This window comes from Megalobrama amblycephala, linkage group LG17 (assembly GCF_018812025.1).
Source record: "Megalobrama amblycephala isolate DHTTF-2021 linkage group LG17, ASM1881202v1, whole genome shotgun sequence".
In the NCBI taxonomy this organism is placed as follows: domain Eukaryota; kingdom Metazoa; phylum Chordata; class Actinopteri; order Cypriniformes; family Xenocyprididae; genus Megalobrama; species Megalobrama amblycephala.
The window spans coordinates 14,122,527-14,142,954 of NC_063060.1; the positions used below are offsets into that span (position 1 = coordinate 14,122,527).

The following is a 20,428-nucleotide window of genomic DNA, read 5'->3' on the forward strand; positions in this document are numbered from 1 at the left end:
CTTAGTGAAAGCAGTCAGTAAAAGATCATAAACAACATTTTAAAAATGTCTGTAAAATACGCTGTCCATAAAGTCGCTGCTTCTCAGCTTCTCAGTTTAGCCAAATACCCTCAATTTAGCCATATCTGACCAAAGAAGGATTAACAATAGGAAAAAAAGTTAGAATCACATTATTTAGTGCTATTTTATGCAAAATAACTAAATAAATAGCTTTGAATAAAGTTTTTTTTTCTATAAACAACACCAGTGACAGTAACACCAGTGACATTTTTCATGAAAAATGCATTTTATGGCTGCTGCAAGGTGTCAACCCACATGTTGTCAATCATGGTATATTCACTAAATTAAGTAGTTTAATCCATTTGTATTCTAGTTTTTTAAAATTCCCTAATAATAAAGTAGGTCACACCAGTGACTTCAACTAAAAGCTTCATATGAAATTATGATTTTCTAATTAAAATTTCTGATAACTGAAAAGAGATAGTGGACTTTCCATGTGTCTTTCTTCATGGATCTTCAGGAAATAGGAAGAAGGTAGTCAACTGATGTCAACAGTGTGATTTTTATTTCAAAATAAGAGATTTTTGTTAAAGGTAACACCAGTGACACAACACCAGGGTTTTTTTTTAATATATTTTATAATATTTATTCAGCATTTGTTTTTTGTTTTTTTATGTCATTTACATAATATATTTGACAGTTATGCATACATTATTGTATTTAAACCCTGTTTCTGAGCTCAAAATAAAGCACTTTCCCACATGACTGTGGGGACGAGCACTTCTGTGCTGTTTGGAATTTTTATAATTAAAAAACAAATACTGCCACATTGATGCGCAAGAAGGTTTAATTGTTCAAATATTGTTTCATATTAAAATATATATAAAAAAATTGTTTTCAAGTGTAATATTTCTGTAAAGGGACAGAAAAGTTGACTTTTCTGTAGAATGACCCATTCATTGTAAAATGAAGTAAATATTAAAAATGAACAACTTTCATGTTAGCCTATGGGAAAAAATAATGGAGTAACTTCAACCTACTAACTAATTAAAGATGTCATCAGATCATGTGTGCTTTCAGCAGTTATCATTTTAAACATCAAAATCATGATGCCCCCCAATAGTAGGCTACTGAATATAAGATGTGGGATAATAAGAATGGGACATTTTATCCAAGTCATCTCAATGGTAAAAAGTGTCCCAATCACCCTGAAATGGAGCTCTAAAATAATGTTATTGACTTCAACTGATGAATGCAGCCAAAGAAAAGATGAAGAATGGAAAAGCACTTTGCTGGCAAAGAAATTGGAAAATAACACAGGTAAGACAATTCCTATACCCATAAATACCTGTCAAACATGGTTTTATTAAAGAAAAGTTATTTTAAAAAAAAAATACTTTAATTTTTACACATAAGAAAGGTATAGCATGTGGCAAAAAGTGTAATATAGCCACACTGTGAGATACAAGCAAGTGACGATCGAGTGACGTCATTCTTTAGGTTACGCGCATGTAGCCATGGCAACGCTCGGCTGCGTCGACAGTTAACGGTCCTGCCGGTGATTTTCTCAGATGAGGCCTTGAGTTTTCTCTTTCGTCGGTCGAAAAGGTATTTTAAATTTTAGTTTAGCAGACATTGGCTACCATAACCACTGTTTATCTTGTAAAGTTTAAATTATATGACAAGATTACATTTACAAACGTTTGCTGAAGTTGTTGTCCGTCGCGGCTGACCGTTACGGCCTATCTTCAAATGTACGCTAATCTTGGTCTCACGAATCCAAATTGTCAGTAACAAATGTTTCTTAATAGACAAACGATACCTGAAACATTATTGAATGTGTTCATTTTGTCGTTTTAGGTTAGAAGCCATCGAAAAAAACTGCCATCGGACTACCACAGCTGACAACGAGAGACGCGCGTGCACAACTGCATAACACACACACACACACACACACACACACACACACACACACACACACACACACGGAAAGAGCACAACAATTATGAAACTGCTCATTTACTATAAATAAATAAATGTATTTTTCTCCTTACAACGTATTTGTGTTCTTTTGTTAACCTAGAAGTAAAATAAAAAAACAATAAGAGGACTTAATCGAAAGTCCCCTAAACGTCCCGAATGGCCGCTGAACGTCCCCGTGAACGTCCGGAGGACGTCTTTGCGGACGTCCCCGGGACAGCCAGAGGACCCTACACATGGACGTTCGGGGGACGTTCGCAGAGGCCATTCAGGGGACGTTCTGGGGACCTTTTTTTGTTAGCTGGGGTGGCAGGTCCAGTGGCAGGCGCATATAACCGTGGCAGGTCCAGTGGCAGCTCTCCCTGCCACGCAAAGATTTTACTCCCTCTCAATAACCATTCAGAGACGTCCTGCTCCATTCTCAATTGTGTTTCTTCTCTCTTCATCATCTGGGTCTGATTCCGGTTCAAACATGTACGGCTGAATGCCATACAAAACAGCGGGTCTCTCACTCTCAGCCATTCTGTTTCTACCTACTGTTTATAGACAAATCCGGCGAAACACGGAAGTAAAGCAGCGCCGCCATTACGTGCCTTGCTGCTAAGGAAGTAGCAGAAGTAGCGTGTTGGTCCCGTAGGCTGTAGCAGATGTTAGCTATATAGTTTTTTTAGTACCTATGCTGTCCAGTGATGCCGGGCAGAGCGTGTTGTGTGGTTGGTTGTTTTAACAACAGCACAAAACTACAGGCCTGGAATAAAACCGTTTGTGTAATCCACGAAGCTTTGTTGCACATTGACTGCCCATGTTTACGGCCATACGGATTGCACAGAGTTCCTGGTCGAGCGGAGGACCAAGATGTGCGTCAAAAGTGGATGAAACACATAACCGAGATGGCTCATCGCATGCCAGATGATTAATAAAATAATCTTGAATACCTATAAGAACATGTATTTTATTGCTACAACTGGTCGTGGCTAAGGCCATCCTTAAAAATATTTTGGTTTGCCGTAACAGCCAAAAAAATAAAAAATGGTCGGTAGGTCGTAAAAAATGTAAAAAAAAAATGTTTTATTGCATCACATTAAGTGTATTGTGATTGTCAAAACATTTTAGTAACTAAGCTGAATTTTATTAGGTTTAGTGACATGTTACAATGTTTACATGGTAGGCTACAATTTCTGGTAAGCTACACTTTTTTATTATTTTTATTCAATTATTATTATTTAATTATTATTGTGATTTGATTTAATATTGACTCATTTGGATAAATATTAGCTAGGCTACACAAGGTTGGCATTAATTTTTCTCAAGAAAAAAACAACTCACCTAACTTAATGCTGTAAACATACAGAGAGCCCTATCAGCTGGCAGTATTATTTAAAAATAACAATTTAAATATAATGCATTTTTTATTATAATAACAACTTTATTTAATGATATAAGTAAAAATATAATAAAGATGTAATACAGTACACATATCAGCCAAAACAGGTTCTGTGTGAGGGGGTGCTAGCTGACAGCGTTCGGTCATTTCTGAGAGATTTACCTCAGACGAAGGTAAGTGTGAATACATAAATCCATTTTGAAAAACATGTTTACAAGAACATAACATTATACGTCGTTTGATGTTGTAATATTTTTTAATCTGTATTTCTAGCATGTCACATTTACAAGCACCAAACGGTATTTATTGTTTGAATTTCGTAATAAAATTGACAGAATCTGAGAGCTGAGATTTTTTTCTATCATAAGTAACCTGCTCTGTCTAGTCTGTCGGTCTCTGTGTCCTCTTCGCGATTTTTCTGTGCGTGAGAAAATGGATGTGTAGCGTGAGAGCGTGTGAAAAGCGTCAATTGCGTGTGTCTCACATTTTATTGCATTTGTATTAGCTGTTTGAAGAGTAAAAAAAAAATCCGTGGGTCTTAACGCAATTACAATCGGCAAGTCGGTCGGACTAAAAGGGGAAAAAATAATTAATTGGGTCGGTCCTAAATTGACAGGGTCGGTCGGGTTATGGCAAACAAGAATATTTTTAAGGATGGCCTAATAATTATTTGAAACTTAAGCTTGTGAACATATTAGCAACACAGCTAGTAATGACAGCGTTCGGTTTTATTGTTGTCATCAATTAATACACTTCTTAATTACATTACATTACATTTTTACATTATTACATTATGTTGTCAATAAATTACCTTTATCGGTAAGTTTTGGCCACTGCCTGACATCATCTACCCATGTTCCCTTTCACCAGACATTTTCTTTAATGAGCAGGATGAACTTTAATTGAAATGTCATTAGAGGGCACCGCAAGTGTCACACCGTCACACTTCGCAGGCACGCAGTAATGGCGGCAGGCAAGATGGCGGCGCCCATAGAGTTCGCGGCGGATTTGTGTATTGCCATAGGTATGCAAGTTACGCCCTCATCCAAAGGCAGGGCGGGGATATGCAGCTCATTTATATTTAAGGTGGTACACACCAAAACAGCTCTTTTTAAAACAGGCCCCAAAAATGACATTTTCAAATGGTTATAATAAATTAACTGTGGGGTATTTTGTGCTGAAACTTCACAAATACATTCTGGGGACACCCAAGACCAATATTACATCTTGTAAAAAGGGGCATAATAGGTGCCCTTTAAGTGGTGATAATTAATGACTCAGTGTACAATAAACTCTTTGTCAAATAAATAAATAAATACATAAATAATTAAATAAATGTATATATAAATAAATAAATATTAATACCAAAAGACACATTACCTTGTGACTACACATGGGTGTATCACATTTGCACATTCACATTCAAGGATAAACTAAAAATTTTAAACATTCGAATTTTTTTGTGCACAGTTGTATATCTATGAATTTTGTTTTGCATTTGTGAAACGTATTTTAAAAATATATAATTATATTTTGTGCATGTGAATTGCTTTTTATGAATATATATATTTTTACACGCATGTGAATTGTTTTTTGTGCACGTGAATTTGGTTTCATGCATGTGAAATTGGCTACACATGTGTGCATCGTGTTTTTGCGTGAATTATTAATGAGACTGATCTGCTTCCATATTCTATACACCTTATGTAGCCCCGCCCCTTTTCTGTTTTCCGGATTGTATTTCCACAGCTTGAAGGTAAGATCTTACGGCTTTATGAATGAACCGCTCATTTTTAAATCTTCCTGGTCTACTGACATTTATGACATCCGCTTTAAACATTACAATGCTCATGATAATGTTTGTTAACTCTACAATAAGTAAATACACTTCACCAGCTAATTACTCTTCGACAGAGATGCCATAGAAATATAGAGAGCTAACGCTAAAATTGTTAGTTCTCCCAAAAATGAAAATTCTGTCATTAATTACTCACCCTCATGTTGTTCCAAACCCGTAAGACTTTTGTTCATCTTCGGAATGCAAATGAATACATTTTCGGTGAAATCTAATAGCTTTCTGTCCCTCCATCGACAGCCTATGCACCTGAAATTTTGACGCTTCAAAAAGTTCATAAAGAGAATGTAAAACTAATCCATATGAATTGAGTGGTTAAGTCCAAATTTTCTGAAGAGACTTGATTGCTTACTGTATGATGAAAAGATTTAATTTAGGTTTGTATTCAGATATAAACACTGATCAGTGAACATAACAGAAGCTCAACCGAACCTGATTGATGCGCGAGAACAAACCTCTTGCGGAAGCTCAAACGTGCTGCACACGAGAATGAACCTGGTTCTTGCACATGTCAAGCAAGCATGCTTGAGCTTCTGTTTACCACAACAGATGTGTGAGTTGATGAATGATTATATCTAATTTAGTCTGTTCATCACATAAAGCAAATGTGTCTCTTCAGAATATTTAGACTAAACCACTCAATTCATATCGATTAGTTTTACGATCTCTTTGTGAACTTTTTGGAGTATCAAAGTTTCAGTTGTGTATGTATTTATCTGTGTTTATCAATCCATTTTCTATCTGTAGCTGTCTATGGAGGGACAGAAAGCTCTCAGATTTCATCCAAATTTTACCTTTTGTGCTTATTTCTCTGGCGCAAAAGGTCTTACAGTCAAATGAGAAACACTTTTTTACGGAAGAGGATTAGGGCCAAGCAATAATAAAAAAATAAAACCATCTCGAGATTAAAGTTGTTAAATTTCGAGAAAAAACTCGTTAAATTTCAAGAAAAAAAATAGAGATAAAATGTTGAGAATAAACTCGTTAAATTACGAGAAAAAAACTTGTTAAACTTCGAGAAAAAAGTCGAGATAAAATGTTGAGAATAAAGTCATTAAATTACGAGAAAAAAGTCGTTAAATTACGAGAACAAATTCGTTAAATTATGTGAAAAATGTCATTAAATTAGTCATTAAATTACGAGAAAAAAAGTCGTTAAATATGAGAACAAATTCGTAATTTAACGACTTTTTTTCTCATAATTTAATGACTTTATTCTCAACATATTATCGCGACTTTTTTTCTAGAAATTTAACGACATTTTTCTCATAATTTAACGAATTTGTTCTCGTAATTTAACAACTTTTTTCTCGTAATTTAATGACTTTATCCTCAACATTTTATCTCGAATTTTTCTCGAAATTCAACTTTAATCTCGAGATGGTTTTATTTTTTTTTATTATTGCTTGGCCCTAATCCTCTTCCGTACTTTTTACATTAACTACATTAAAATTGATGTCATAACACACTATATATTTGTTAATATAATTGAAACATTTATTAATATAGGTTTTTTTAATAAAGAGTTTTATATTCTCATTTTATATTCTCATTGTACCATGTTTAAAAAAAAAATGCTGTATCATGATACATTATGCATGAACGAATTGAAAAGTGACCGTATTTAAAAGTATCGTCTTTAATATTGTAGCAATTGTAGAGACTTGGCCTGGAGCTGCTGTCCTTAAACTGATGGCTCTGCCGTTCTGCAAGCGGAAACTACTAAAACGCGTAGATTTGCTACCCGCCATTGTACTCGCGTAGACAGACAGAAAGAGAGAGAGAGAGAGAGAGAGAGAGAGCGAGAGAGCGAGATAGCGAGAGAGTGAGCGAGCGTCAAGAGCTTCTGCACATGCGCAGTTGGAGAGGTTTCGAAGTTGACTCCGGGGTGTTTCAACAGGAAGGCGGACATGTTGGTCAGGCAGTGGGAGAAAATCGGGCACCCAGTTTTTTTTTTTTTTTTTTTTTTTTTTTTTGAATAATAACATCGATTAAAGCTTGATTTATCCTTATAGTTACAGCATAGTGGATTACATACTTGTTGGAAAAGTAAAAGCCGGCGTGCAGACTAGGGGATATTTATTACAGAAGAATTGTAAAGGATCGTTTTAACCAGGATCTTGTTTTAACTGATCGAAATTTGTAAGGCGAAGTTTTTTTTTCGCCACTTCTCACTTTGCAGCTGTCAGACTCGTTTGGCCTGGCAGGCATTTATGGACAGAGGCCTGGATAAACTTAATTTCATGTGGCCGCATGCTAACTCTGCAACATTTATTTTATCACTTCTTTTTGCGTGGATATGATCTGTTTGTATGTTTTAAAAGAGCTTGTTCTCCACATATCTCCAGAAGCTAAATTAGCTTAGCGCAGTATAATCTGTTGCTGCTGCTTTTGTGTTTGCCAAGTTGTCATGGACTAATCCGACACCTTGTTTTGTTGTTGTTTTGTTTTTGAAAATGTGGCTTTTCGTCATCTCTCGGTGTTGTATACGTTTCAACGAGAGTGATAATAAGACAGTAAGACACAAAACGTTGCTTTGAGCAAACTAGTGCTTATTGCTTTGTGAGGGCAGAGGAAGTTGGCGAGTTCATTTGCTAACCTTAGCTAGTAAACTCACATCTCTTCCATACGTCTGAATCGAATCCATCGGATCAGTTATGAACATGTCTGCTGGAGAAAGTTTGACAGCTCGCTTCGAGAAGATCGATGCTATGCTGAAGGATCCCAAATCAGAGATCAACACAGATTGTCTGCTGGTAAGTTTATCTGATTTGTTGGAACTATGTTATTGCTTTTACAATGAATTTGTTTGGTTAATTGCTACTAAGGCCAGCACAATCGAATATAAATCACGACATGCATACAATACAGTACAATAATACGCTATATGCGCTGTAAATTTGCAAAACAGTGGAATCATGCTTTATGTATTGGCCATTCAAAACATGCCAGCCAGTAATCACTTGAGTTATATTTTGTGAGTGATGCTGAATTTAAACTTTAATAATTTGTGTAGATTCCTACTGGTTTCTAAGAACTTGCTTGTAATGATAACTACCTTGATGCTAAAATTTGTCATGAATTACTATAATTACTATATTACATAATTACCAAAGTTACCTGTTTCAATTTGGAGTACAGTCATTACAGGACCACTAGCCCCGGAACAACCAGGTTAAGTTTCTTGTTAAAGGAGGGAAAGTGATAGTTCATGCCTTTGCAGGTTTGAACTACAACCTTTTGGTAACCAGCAGGCCTCACGACCCATATTCCATGCTCAGATTTTTCAGTGAACTTAAATTTGATATGCATTTTGTACTGCATATTTACTTGCAGTTTGCATTGACGTGAAATGTGCAATTTGTAAATCGAGTTTATGAATTATTTTAGCAGTTTCTTACGTTTGAGCATCACTAGTTCCACTGTAGTAAATACAGGTCACAGGATATCACAGTAATGCATTTAATCAGACAGCTTTAAATTATATGTGTGGATATAAATGCATATTTATATATGGCTGCAGACATTCATAACCCTTTTCAGTTGATAAATTACATGTGTTTATGTTTATAAAACCCATAGTTTCGGTCCTGGTTTTTGATTAGTCAATACAGTGTCCCAGCCCTAGTAAAAACTCCAATAAAGTAACAGCTGTGACAAGAAAGAGCTATTACCACATCATATATTTATTATTTACATTTGTGAATTTGACAGATGTTTTTCAGGTATGCATTTTATCGGTAACACTTTACAATAAGGTTTCATTAGTTAACTCAGAGTTTATTAATCCTAGTTAATGTTAATTTAAGCATTTTTTAGTACATTATTAAAATCAAATGTTGTATTTGTTAACATTAGTTAATGTGCTGTGAACTTGAATGAACAAACAATGAACAGCTGGATTTTTATTAACTAACATTAACGAAGCTTAATAAATACTGTAACAAATGTATTGCTCATTATTAGTTTATGTTAGTTAACAAATGAGATCTTATTGTAAAGTGTTACCATTTTATCAATTCATGCTGCTGTCAATGCAGTTGTTGGAGCTACAGGAAGGCTATATAGTTTTTTGTTTCATAGAAACGTTTTATGTCAGGGACTATATCTTCTAGCGTAAGAGTTCTATTTTTATAAATTTGCTTTAATTAAATAACATCTTAATTTGTGTGCTTTAATGTAACCATTTTATAAAAGCAATAAGGCAATTGAAGCCATGGTGTACTGTAAATATAGTCACTAAGGATGTAGATGGTTAACTGATTAACCAATTAACCAATCTTAACAGTTTGTTCACCAAAAGTCATTGGTTAAAAGTTATTATTATTATTATTATTATATAATTATTATAATATTAATTATAATATAATTATTGTTTTGAAATAGAGGTAATTTGATGGGTTTTTGATATACCTCAAGTTGTGGACAATGACATGTTGTAGTGCTATTTAACATGTAAACCACATGTCTTCCACTTAATCTGAAACATTGTGATAAATGAAGAATTCAGCTACAAAAAGCATTGTAAGGTAGTGTTGTCACAATACTGGAATTTCAAACTTTGATATGGTGCCTTGAACAATATCGATATTTGTATTTTTTTGTATTTTTGTAAGGCTGTCCCCCGATTTTTCTAGTGGACTATTAGTCATTCATTTAAGCCATTAGTTGACTAATCACATATTTATATTAATTTAATTACTGAAATATATACTGATGAGAGTACTAAACCAAGCGCACACGTAAAGCATGCCTCAAAGCACTGGCAAATGTAATGATTATGAATGTGTCAGAAAAAAAAAAAAAGGCAAGGAGACATTTTAATTATTTATTAATAAATTAGTGTTTTCTGAGTCACTGTCAGCTGCAAAGATGAAGTTGACGATGCTGCCTCGCCATCTTCGCAGTATAGTGAGCTTGCCTACAGAGAGAAATGCATCTTTCAGATTACATAAGCAGAGAGTATTTCTTTTCGATTTGAATTGGTTTGTTTAAATGTAGACATTTCAAGATATATTTCTCATGTCTGTGAGGCAAGTAGCCTATATGCTACGCTTCTGTTCATTTTTGTGATGCACTCCAGTATTTCTGTTACACAACATGCATTTTCTTTCTCAACATTTTATGTTTCTAAAACAGACTGTGTTTACCTGAATACGTGACAGGATGGGCATTTTGACAATTTTGTGTGTATTAGGTTTTGGGCTGTCAGACAATGCCATTGTCCATCACCGATGGCTAACAGACATCACAACGTTAAGCCGGCATCGTGATTTCCCCCCCAGTCCCCAGCAACCCGCCTGCAAAAAAACTCCATCTTAATTAATCACACTATCGCCCAGTGCAATGCGTGCTTTGAATTTCGACGCAGTTACTTCAAATTTTAATTTTTTTTTCTGATTAGGTAATAATGAAGTTGTTCCCGATCACAGTACAAATTACATTCAAAACAGTTCAATGAACACAATTTAAACCATAAAGATTTTATTGTGCAAAAAACGGCAAACGAATTATAGGCTACTAGATGTTTTACACAAACCACTGATATATACACAGACCATGGTCCGCATCCGGACCCCAGCATGTTTCCATCCGGACCATGAAACGGAACGGTAGCACCATTTCACGGTTTCTAGTTGAAGTGAGCAACACGTCAGCAGCGGTGCAGATCATACCACAAGCACTCATGATCATTTGTGATAATGATATTTCCAAAAATGCTTCATTCAAGCCCTTTCTGCATGAGTGAACAATTTTAATTCATTCCATCCCCCCGATATCATCGTCCATCACGATGTTTCACTGTAGACATCGTCTGATGCCAATATGGTAGACATCGCCCAACCCTAGTGTGTATTCAACTGTTTAAAGTAAAATAAAAAAAAAAAAAAAAAAAAAAAAAAAAACTCAATTTGGGACTCGTGAGCTGTTTGAGAGGCAGCTTTATGTGCGCGCCACTTATTTACATGTAGATCAGTGGTGCACTCGCTGTTGGTGTGAACGCGAAACCTGCACGAATGAATAAAATTCTGCGCAATACCTGCAACCAGAGTCCTTCTGCACATGTAACAGGTGGAATAATATTTATTATGGGGTATTGAAATTAATCGTTTCTAGGATGCATCGCGAATTATACTATTTTACTTGTAAAATTAGACATTCACATTATCAAGAGCCACAAATATTGCCCCATTGCATTATTATACATTATATTCAACATTAAATTCAACATTAAATATTAGGGGTGTAATGGTACACAAACATGACGGTTCGGTATGTACATCAGTATTGAAGTCGGTACTGTACGGGTTCGGTACAGCAGGGGGGAGAAAAACTAAACATAAAATTGCTTCTTTTTTTTAAATTAAAAAAACATGTAAATTACACAAGGCATTAACTTCTAAATTTAATTATAAAATTATTTCTCTAGTGAACTAATGTGCTGTGGTAAATTACTTGCCTGAGGTAAATATGCTACGTGAGATATTGTTCTCAAGCTGTTTTACTGATGTTGAGACAATGGTTGAGAGTACATGCATATCTAGATTGTCTGTTGTTCTTCTTCTGCTCTATTTCCTGTTGTGGTGCTTATCATACAGTGTTGCAATACCGCGAGTGCCCCTTCTGGACTGGAGCGTGAATTGCCTGTCACTGATTGGATTTGTTGTCTAACTGCATGAACCAAACCATTGTTGTCAAGTCCGCGGTTTTTTTTTCCGACGAAAGAAGATGGACATTTTGACATAATTTTGTGTGTATCATTTGTGTGTATCATTTTTCTAACACAGTTCACTCGCATTTTCAATACAGGCATTCATTGAATCTCTTTTACACAGACAAGCCACCCGCGCAGATTAATGCACTTACATGATAAGAATAAACAATCTAAAATGCTTTGAATCATCATACTACAGTGCTTCCCACAGGTTTGAAATATACTTGCGGTGGTAGCCGGGCAAAAAATCCTCTTATTACCCACAGCACAAAAATGGTCTACTACATGTGACAAACAAATAATGTGTGATTTTTAACAGTATTTTTATTTATTGAAATTAATTTTAATTACATAGCATATTACATTTAATTACATACTAATATTATGCATTGTAAATTATGCAAAATTACAGCATTTAAATGGTTCACCTTTTCCTATGTTCTCCTTGCTGTCATTTAGTGTCTCTCTCAGTGAATGGGACACAGAGTTTACTAGTAAAATTTATAAAATGAATAATATATGTGTCAAATAATGTTCTTAGTCTTTTCTTCCTGTGGGGGAGACTACAATAATTTACTTTGAATTAAATGGAAATCAAATTAAATACAATTTATTGTGTAACCAAAATACCAATAATGCCCAAAAGAAAAAGAAAAAACTTAGCGTGTGACTTTTAATTATAAACAAGCCTGAAATACACTGGGACTCTTACAACAGCTCCGCCTTGTGACTTTGCAAAATGCAGCACCCGTGGGAATGTTAGCGGAAGTAAATAGTTCTGACGCACACATAACGAGCAGGTACGAAACGACTAGTTTATTGATCGCGGATGGTTTCATTATCTTGCATGGATATTAAAGTATAAGAGGATAAAAATAATAAAACCAAAAATGTGTCTCCAAATATACTTGGGCGGCCGTTATTATACGTGGGAACCCGCCCAAGTAAAGTCTATGTATGGGAAGCACTGTACTACCTAAACTAAAAACATGATATGGTGGGTTAAAATATGCTTTCACTTCGAGGAGTGCCGCTTCAAATGATGTTTGTGCTTTCACTTTGAGGAAAGCTGCTCCAGTACACATGCGCTTCAGATGATCAATGATAGTTCTAATCGCAAAGCATGTCAAATTGACTATTCCCAAACTTTATTAGTTCATCAAAAAATTAAAATTCTATCTTTGTTTACTCACCCTCTTGTCATTTTCATTTGTCACACACACACATACATTTGAACGTCTGTGTTTTCTATAGTGTGCATTGTAAATCTGTTCATCATATAATGCCATTTATTATACTTTTATTATAATTTATACATAATTACACTTATAATTACCAATTATACTTTATAAATACAATAAGCTTAGTTATGGATAAAACTAACTCTATATCGCGAGTCATATTGTTTACATTAACGATACATATCATCGCATTTTTATATCGCGATATAACGATGTATTGTTGCACCTCTAATATTTACATTGTCATTTGTGGTGCGGGTCGGGAATCAATAGGCACAGGCAGACTGTGGGTCCAATAGCCAAGACTATTTCTATCTTGAAATAGACTATTTCTATCTTGAATCCTCTTATACTTTTATATCTTGCGTGGATATAAAAGTATAAGAGGATAAAAATAATAAAACCAAAAATGTGTCTCCAAATATACTTGGGCAGCCGTTATTATACGTGGGCGGCCCGCCCAAGTGGTGCGGGTCAGGAATCAATAGGCACAGGCAGACTGTGGGTCCAATAGCCAAGACTATTTCTATCCTGAAATAGACTATTTCTATCAATAGGCACAGGCAGACTGTGGGTTCAATAGCCAAGACTATTTCTATCTTGAAATAGACTATTTCTATCTTGAATCCTCTTATACTTTTATATCGCTATTAATCGCTATTGACTATTCCCAAAATTTATTAGTTCATCAAAAAATTAAAATTCGATCTTCGTTTACTCACCCTCTTGTCATTTTCATTTGTCACACACACACATACATTTGAACGTCTGTGTTGTCTATAGTGTGCATTGTAAATCTGTTCATCATATAATGCCATTTATTATACTTTTATTATAATTTATACATAATTATACTTTATAAATACAATAAGCTTAGTTATGGATAAAACTAACTCTATATTGCGAGTCATATTGTTTACATTAACGATACATATCATCGCATTTTTATATCGTGATATAACGATGTATTGTTGCACCTCTAATATTTACTTTGTCATTTGTGGTGCGGGTCGGGAATCAATAGGCACAGGCAGACTGTGGGTCCAATAGCCAAGACTATTTCGACTCAGTTCGGTACCCACTGATAGGCAGCTGCTTTCAAACGATCCCATTCTCATTTGTGTTCATGCTCTGTAGTCTGAAGAAGAGTTGTCAAAAGTACCAACTTCGGTACCACATCCAGCGCAAGTAGGCTTTGACTATTTAATTTTACTTAATATTTATTTATTTATCTGTTATATTGAAGAGAACTTTTTGAAGGATATTTGGATTTGAAGGTTTAATGCCTTTTAGAGATAAGGATATATAACCATACAATGTAAGTTATGTGCTTATTAATAAACGTGTCAAAGTTAGGAAGTCCCATGAGTATTTCCATTTTGCATATTCTGACAACAAGTTTCTTGTTAAACTTCACAGACTTCAATGAACGAGCGCTGGTGGGCACATGCGTGTCAAACAGAGGGTGCGCAGTAGAATAGTAGCACAATAATTCTGACCAAAATACACATTTTTCTAAAATGTTTTTTGTTAGAAATTAATTGTAGGTTTAATAATATTCATGTAACACAAATAATATATATATATATATATATATATATATATATATGAGTAACAGTAAATGCAGTTAATACTATAGTGTAGCTCATTAATGTAATATAAATACTATGTTCAGACAAGTGAATGTGTGTTCTTCATACCTCGTACAAATGAACATTTTGTATTTTTGTTTTTGTTTATCATTTTTAATTTAGTTGTTTTAATTTCTGCTTCAAAATGGTAAGCAATCAGTTGTTTTTAGGTTTAGAATGTAATGTTTGTATTTTAACTCCTTTTTGTTTATAATGTACAGCACAGCCTACATAGATACAGTCAAACCAAAAATTATTCAGACATTTCTGATATTTTTGATATGTTTTTACTAGTGGGTGCAGGACACTATAGTTCATTTTTGTAAGTGAGGATAGCAAAATAAAGTAAACTGTGACATATTATACCCAAAAATTGTTCTTACAGTGGACTACCAGTAAAACTGATAAAAAATTTGTAACCAAAAATTATTCAGACAACTTTGACCTGACCATGTTTTGCTTAAGTGTTATCTGACATAATTAAGATGATTTTTTTCTGAGACACTTTAACTCTGAAATCTTGTCATATTATATTACCATTTTTTTAAACTATAGTGAATAAACTGTATTAATGAATGAAATGTTCAAGGTGTCTGAATAAATTTTGGTTTGACTGTACATTCACTGTATTTGTTTTCATAGGCTTTATATTACACATGGTTCGCAGAACAGCATTAGGCAGGATGTTGAATAATATTGTTTATATTGTTTCATCTGATTATTTGATTAATCGATAATCAAAACAATCGTTAGTTGCAGCCCTACTAGAGTTGTCAAAAGTACTGACATATCTGATGAGCGTGTCAACACAATGGCCAGTCAGAGGTGTTTATGAATCTGCTCAACAGCACTCCAACTTGGTGTCACGGTCGGTACTTTTGACAACTCTAAGCCCTACTTTAAAGGGTCATGAAACCCCCCTGTTTTTCCCTGGTCGTTCACACCTATGACTTGAAAAAACTCTGTGAAAATGGGCGTGTAAAGCTATGGAAAAGTGGGAGTGTAGAGGGGGGAGAAGACTACTTTTTAAACAACAACAACAAAAATCAGTTTTATTCTAGCTTCAAGCATTCTTTTTTATTAACACTTGAATGTAGGTAAGTTTCATAAAAAAAGAAACATTTTTAGCAAAAAGATAAGACAATCGTGTTTCTGTTAAACACTACATCTGGATCATATTCAATATGATTATCAGAGCATATATGCAGTAGATCGCTTCCCACCCACAAAGCTTCAGTCACTTCCTGGATTAGCATATCCCTCAGTAACATTTGGCAGTTTTAATTTATATTAAGGCTGTAAAGATTCCTCGATTTTAAAAAATGAGAATCCATGAAATTATTAGACCATTTTCTAAGGCTGCACGTGTAGGTTATCTACGTGCGTCTCAGAGCAGCTCCGTTTACAGTAAATGCTGCTCCACATGAACTGTTATCATTTACAGGAGTGGCGTGTCTCAAACTCCATCTCTTCGATTAACATTAATGACTGCAGCAGATTTATTAGGCACTCACTTTAAGAGCTGCACAGATCTAATATACTGTTACACTAATGCGCTTTCTTTCTCAACTGTTAACATTCATTTAAGACATAACCGACTGTGCTTACGAGGATGCTCACTAAAACGGCATTTTAACTTTTTTGTGTGTGTAGGCTATTTGACTGTTTAGGTGCGAATCCAAAGGCCACAGTATAGGCTACTTTGCTTATGTGTGTTCCGCCCCATCTCAGGTCGCGCACAGAAAGCCACCTAAGGAACGATATCTCTTTCCCGGCTTAATGCACTTTTAAAAACACTGTTAAATATCAGGCAAGTCGTGCAGTTTAGACTGCGTTTTACAAAACTTACTTATTTGGCTGATTTGGATGTTAAGTTTGGGCTTTTAGGGAGGAACAAAAGTGCATTGCTGTGAAGGAAAGGATGGTGCCCTGGGCGGAATGTGGCAGCAGCACAATAATCATTTCATGTCGATTATCTTTTCATGATGGTTGGAAGCCAAAATTGAATTTGAAAAATCAATTGCTATTAATCGCACAGCACTAAAATGTAGTGACTTGTCAATCGAAAAGCCTTCTCTATCATTTAGGCTCAATGTTTCGCCTGTTTTACATATCAGTGTTGTTGAGAATGTCAGCGCTGTTTCATCTGGCATTAAATTAATTTAAATCACAAGGTATTTGATTTGTGGTTTGTAAAGAAGAACACTACACTGAACTCAAACACTTTTCACTAGCTCTCACAGATCTCTCTCTGTTTACTGGTCGCGTGAGTGGGACGGTCAGTCCCAATTATTTTTACGATTGATCTATTGATTATTTTCTGATTCGTTGATTAATCTTTTAGTTAACTTACCAATAATTAATAACCGTAACTTCTGCCAGTAATCTTTCAGCATTTTATTCAAATATTTTCTCATAAAATGCTTAATTAACAAAAATAAAATTCCCAGCATAAAAAATAAAGTGCTATCAGTAATACAAATGTCCATGATGGCTGCATTCAGTCACTGTTTGGAATTGACTGTGAAATAACTTGCATCTGTAATACTGTCTAATCTTGTGCAAATATTGCAAATCTGTGAAGTTGGCAAACCATGTGATCAGGATATTAAAGGTGCCCTAGAATCAAAAATTGAATTTACCTTGGCATAGTTGAATAACAAGAGTTCAGTTCATGGAAATGACATACAGTGAGTCTCAAACACCATTGTTTCCTCCTCCTTGTTTAAATCTCATTTGTTTAAAAGACCTCCGAAGAACAGGCGAATCTCAACATAACACCGACTATTACGTAACAGTTGGGATCATTAATATGTATGACCCCAATATTTGCATTTGCCAGCCCATGTTCAAGGCATTACACAAGGGCGCAGAGTGAATTGAGTGAATATTTTGAGCTGAAACTTCACAGACATATTCAGGGGACACCTTAGACTTATATTACATCTTGTAAAAACTGGTTCTAGGGCACCTTTAATAAAACAATTTCTATGCATTTGTTTATTTGGGGTAGGAATCTTTAGGCTCCTCACGATCCGATACGATTCCGATTCTGGGAGTCACAATCCAAATCCAAAACGATTCTTGAGCTACTTTTTTTTTCTTTATTAAATTATTTGTTTACCGACTTAAATCTTAAAATCTTGTTTCATGTAATTACATATAACTATAAGTACTTTTAAAGTAAAATATAAATTAAAGTAAAAAATAAATAAATAAATAAAACAATTGTAGGTTAAGAATTTTAAATATATAAACTAATAGAGCTTCAAAACATAAAAGCAAGTAGTAACCTATAATGAAGAGGAACAAAGAAACATATTACAAGCAATAAACAAAGAGTGCTTTCAGTATTTAAGAGTATCTGAACATTTTCCATTTAAGAGCTTTCAGTGATTTTTCTTTTTCTAAGCTTCACTATTGTTTGATTATTACTGGTGACATCATAGACAGCAGGAGATCTAATAAGCTGCATTCACACTAATACACACATCTCTTTTGAAATATGTTTTTGTCCTGTCCAATCCCTTAAGACATAACTTAGTGTGTTTACATTAATTGTGCGTCATAGAAGCATTTTGAGATGCAAGTACATTTAACCACTTACAGAGTCGCACACAGCTGCATGCACAAGCGCTCTTCACAAAGCGCACGTGAGAATTTGAATTTGAAAGCAGCCTTCTGTCAGTAAGTTTAATACTTTTAATATATAAGCCCACTTAGAGCATTTGTAAGGACAATACCAGCGGGCGAGACTGCACACCGCAAGCGTAACATCAAGCAAAAGGGCATGTTTCTTACAGTGCAAATCATGTGCAATGAGGCCCAAAAATGTTGTTGTAATATGCTTAGAACAGGGGTGTCCAAACTATGGCCCGCGGGCCAAATGCGGCCCGGGGATGAATTTCAAACAGCCCGCAGCTTGTTTATTCAAATATATGTGGCCCGCCACACATAATTTACAAATCGTGCAGTTTCACAATGTCAACACAAGGGGGCAGTACTAGATTTTAGGCCACGGAAACGTGCCAAAAGCGGAACGAAACAGCGCTACTTGTGTGCACTGTGCACCTCACGAGCTTAAAAATGTGAGCGTCTCGATCACACGGCAGTAAGAAGTGTTCGCGTTCAGTGTAGAGGCCTCAGGTACAAGCTGCAAATCACTCTGTGATTTAATTTGGTGTAAAACCAGTGGAAACAGCGCAGACTTCATCAACAACACTAACGTGCAAATCAGGAGAAACATTGAGCTGATCCAATTAGAATATTTTTCAACCAACAATTCAACAATTTTTCATGGATTTAATACCATTGTATTGTATATATTAGTAGTTAAACGGATCGTTGTTGATCAGTGATCCGTACGGACCAAGCCCCACGGTTTGGCACGCATGAGATTTGCAGATCCATTGCAAGTTTAACCGCATTAGAGTGAAAGGTTATCATATGCACGTGTTTTGTCTTGCTACTTAACACATTAAATGGATATAAAACCATTCCAGCGCTAGAAGAGGCAAAAGAGGATTTAATTTGGTATTGCACGCCACGTTGTTATCGGTGCGCACAGACGTAGGGCCCTATAATTTCCGCGATCACAGAATCGCGGAATCCATTCATAAAAACGGAATTTACTATATAGTGCGGAATGTCACGGAATTTGTCAAATTTTTGATGAATGAATTAAAAGCAGGTCAGTACACGTAAATTAAATCGCGATATAGACTAGTGACTGAATATTAAACCGCAAAAAGACTATTTAAACATGAATCCTGCATATCTGTGTGCCTCTGAAATGAATGATGCGGAAGCGCAGTTTCATTTACCTCACACCGCCTCACACACAATCGCGCAGGCGCACGCACACTGAAGCACGTGCGACGCTCGCGGTGTTTTCGTCCTCTGTCGCGTCACTATATGAACGCACAAATTCATCTCCAGAGCTGCTCTGAAAGTCACTTCATCAGCATTTAACCCAGGGGTCTCAAACTCAAATTGGCGGGGGGCCGTTTCTGTGATTGACACCTCATAGGAGGGCCATATTAACATTCAAGCGCAAGAAAGCGCAAAATTTCAGAAAATTTACTTTCCTTTGCATTATTTCTCATTTACTTCTAGGCCTACTAAAGCCTACTAAAAATTTTATACCTATACTATAAATATTTTATTTACCATACTAAATGTAAACAGCAGTGTCTCTCTCATTCTTACAGAGTGTAATATTTATATAATACTATTACTAATATAATACTACTTATAATACTACTAATATAGGCTACTAATATAATACTACTAATATAATACTATTAATTGCAATAGTCTGGTGCAACTTCTCACATCCAACAAGGTGCACCAGCAACACTTGTGGCGTGGAGGGGTCAGAAATGAACAAAAAACTGGAGCTATATATATCAACTTTATTTTGCCAAAAAATAAAAATCTCTCATTGTTACATACATTATTAGTTTTTAACATTTACACAGCTGAGACACATTTGTCCAAGATGCAGTTTGAGCATCGGTAACGTTTAATGGTTGCATCGGACGCGTTTCGGTGGTTTAAATCGACGGTCTTGACTTAAAGTCGAGTGCTTTTACTGTAATTTAGGCAAGAGCGCTCATAATA

At 35.2% G+C, this 20,428-nt stretch overlaps 1 protein-coding gene and 1 long non-coding RNA gene across 4 annotated transcripts in view; both read left to right on the plus strand.

Annotated features, from left to right (window-relative positions):
• The first annotated feature begins 1,408 nt into the window (after window positions 1-1,408).
• On the plus strand, window positions 1,409-2,053 carry LOC125251993. The gene is made up of 2 exons (XR_007181107.1): window positions 1,409-1,608; window positions 1,713-2,053. It is a non-coding gene; the product is annotated as an uncharacterized LOC125251993 (long non-coding RNA).
• Window positions 2,054-7,128: 5,075 nt separating this feature from the next.
• rock1 (Rho-associated, coiled-coil containing protein kinase 1) overlaps window positions 7,129-20,428 on the plus strand; it is a 105,207-nt gene continuing 91,907 nt past the window's right edge. The window contains exon 1 of one of the 3 annotated variants that reach the window (XM_048163648.1): window positions 7,129-7,975. In XM_048163648.1, the coding sequence (XP_048019605.1) occupies window positions 7,877-7,975 (99 nt within the window). In that variant the 5' untranslated portion in view covers window positions 7,129-7,876. The remainder of the gene's footprint in view (window positions 7,976-20,428) is intronic. The other 2 variants (XM_048163646.1, XM_048163647.1) reach the window with 2 other exon arrangements.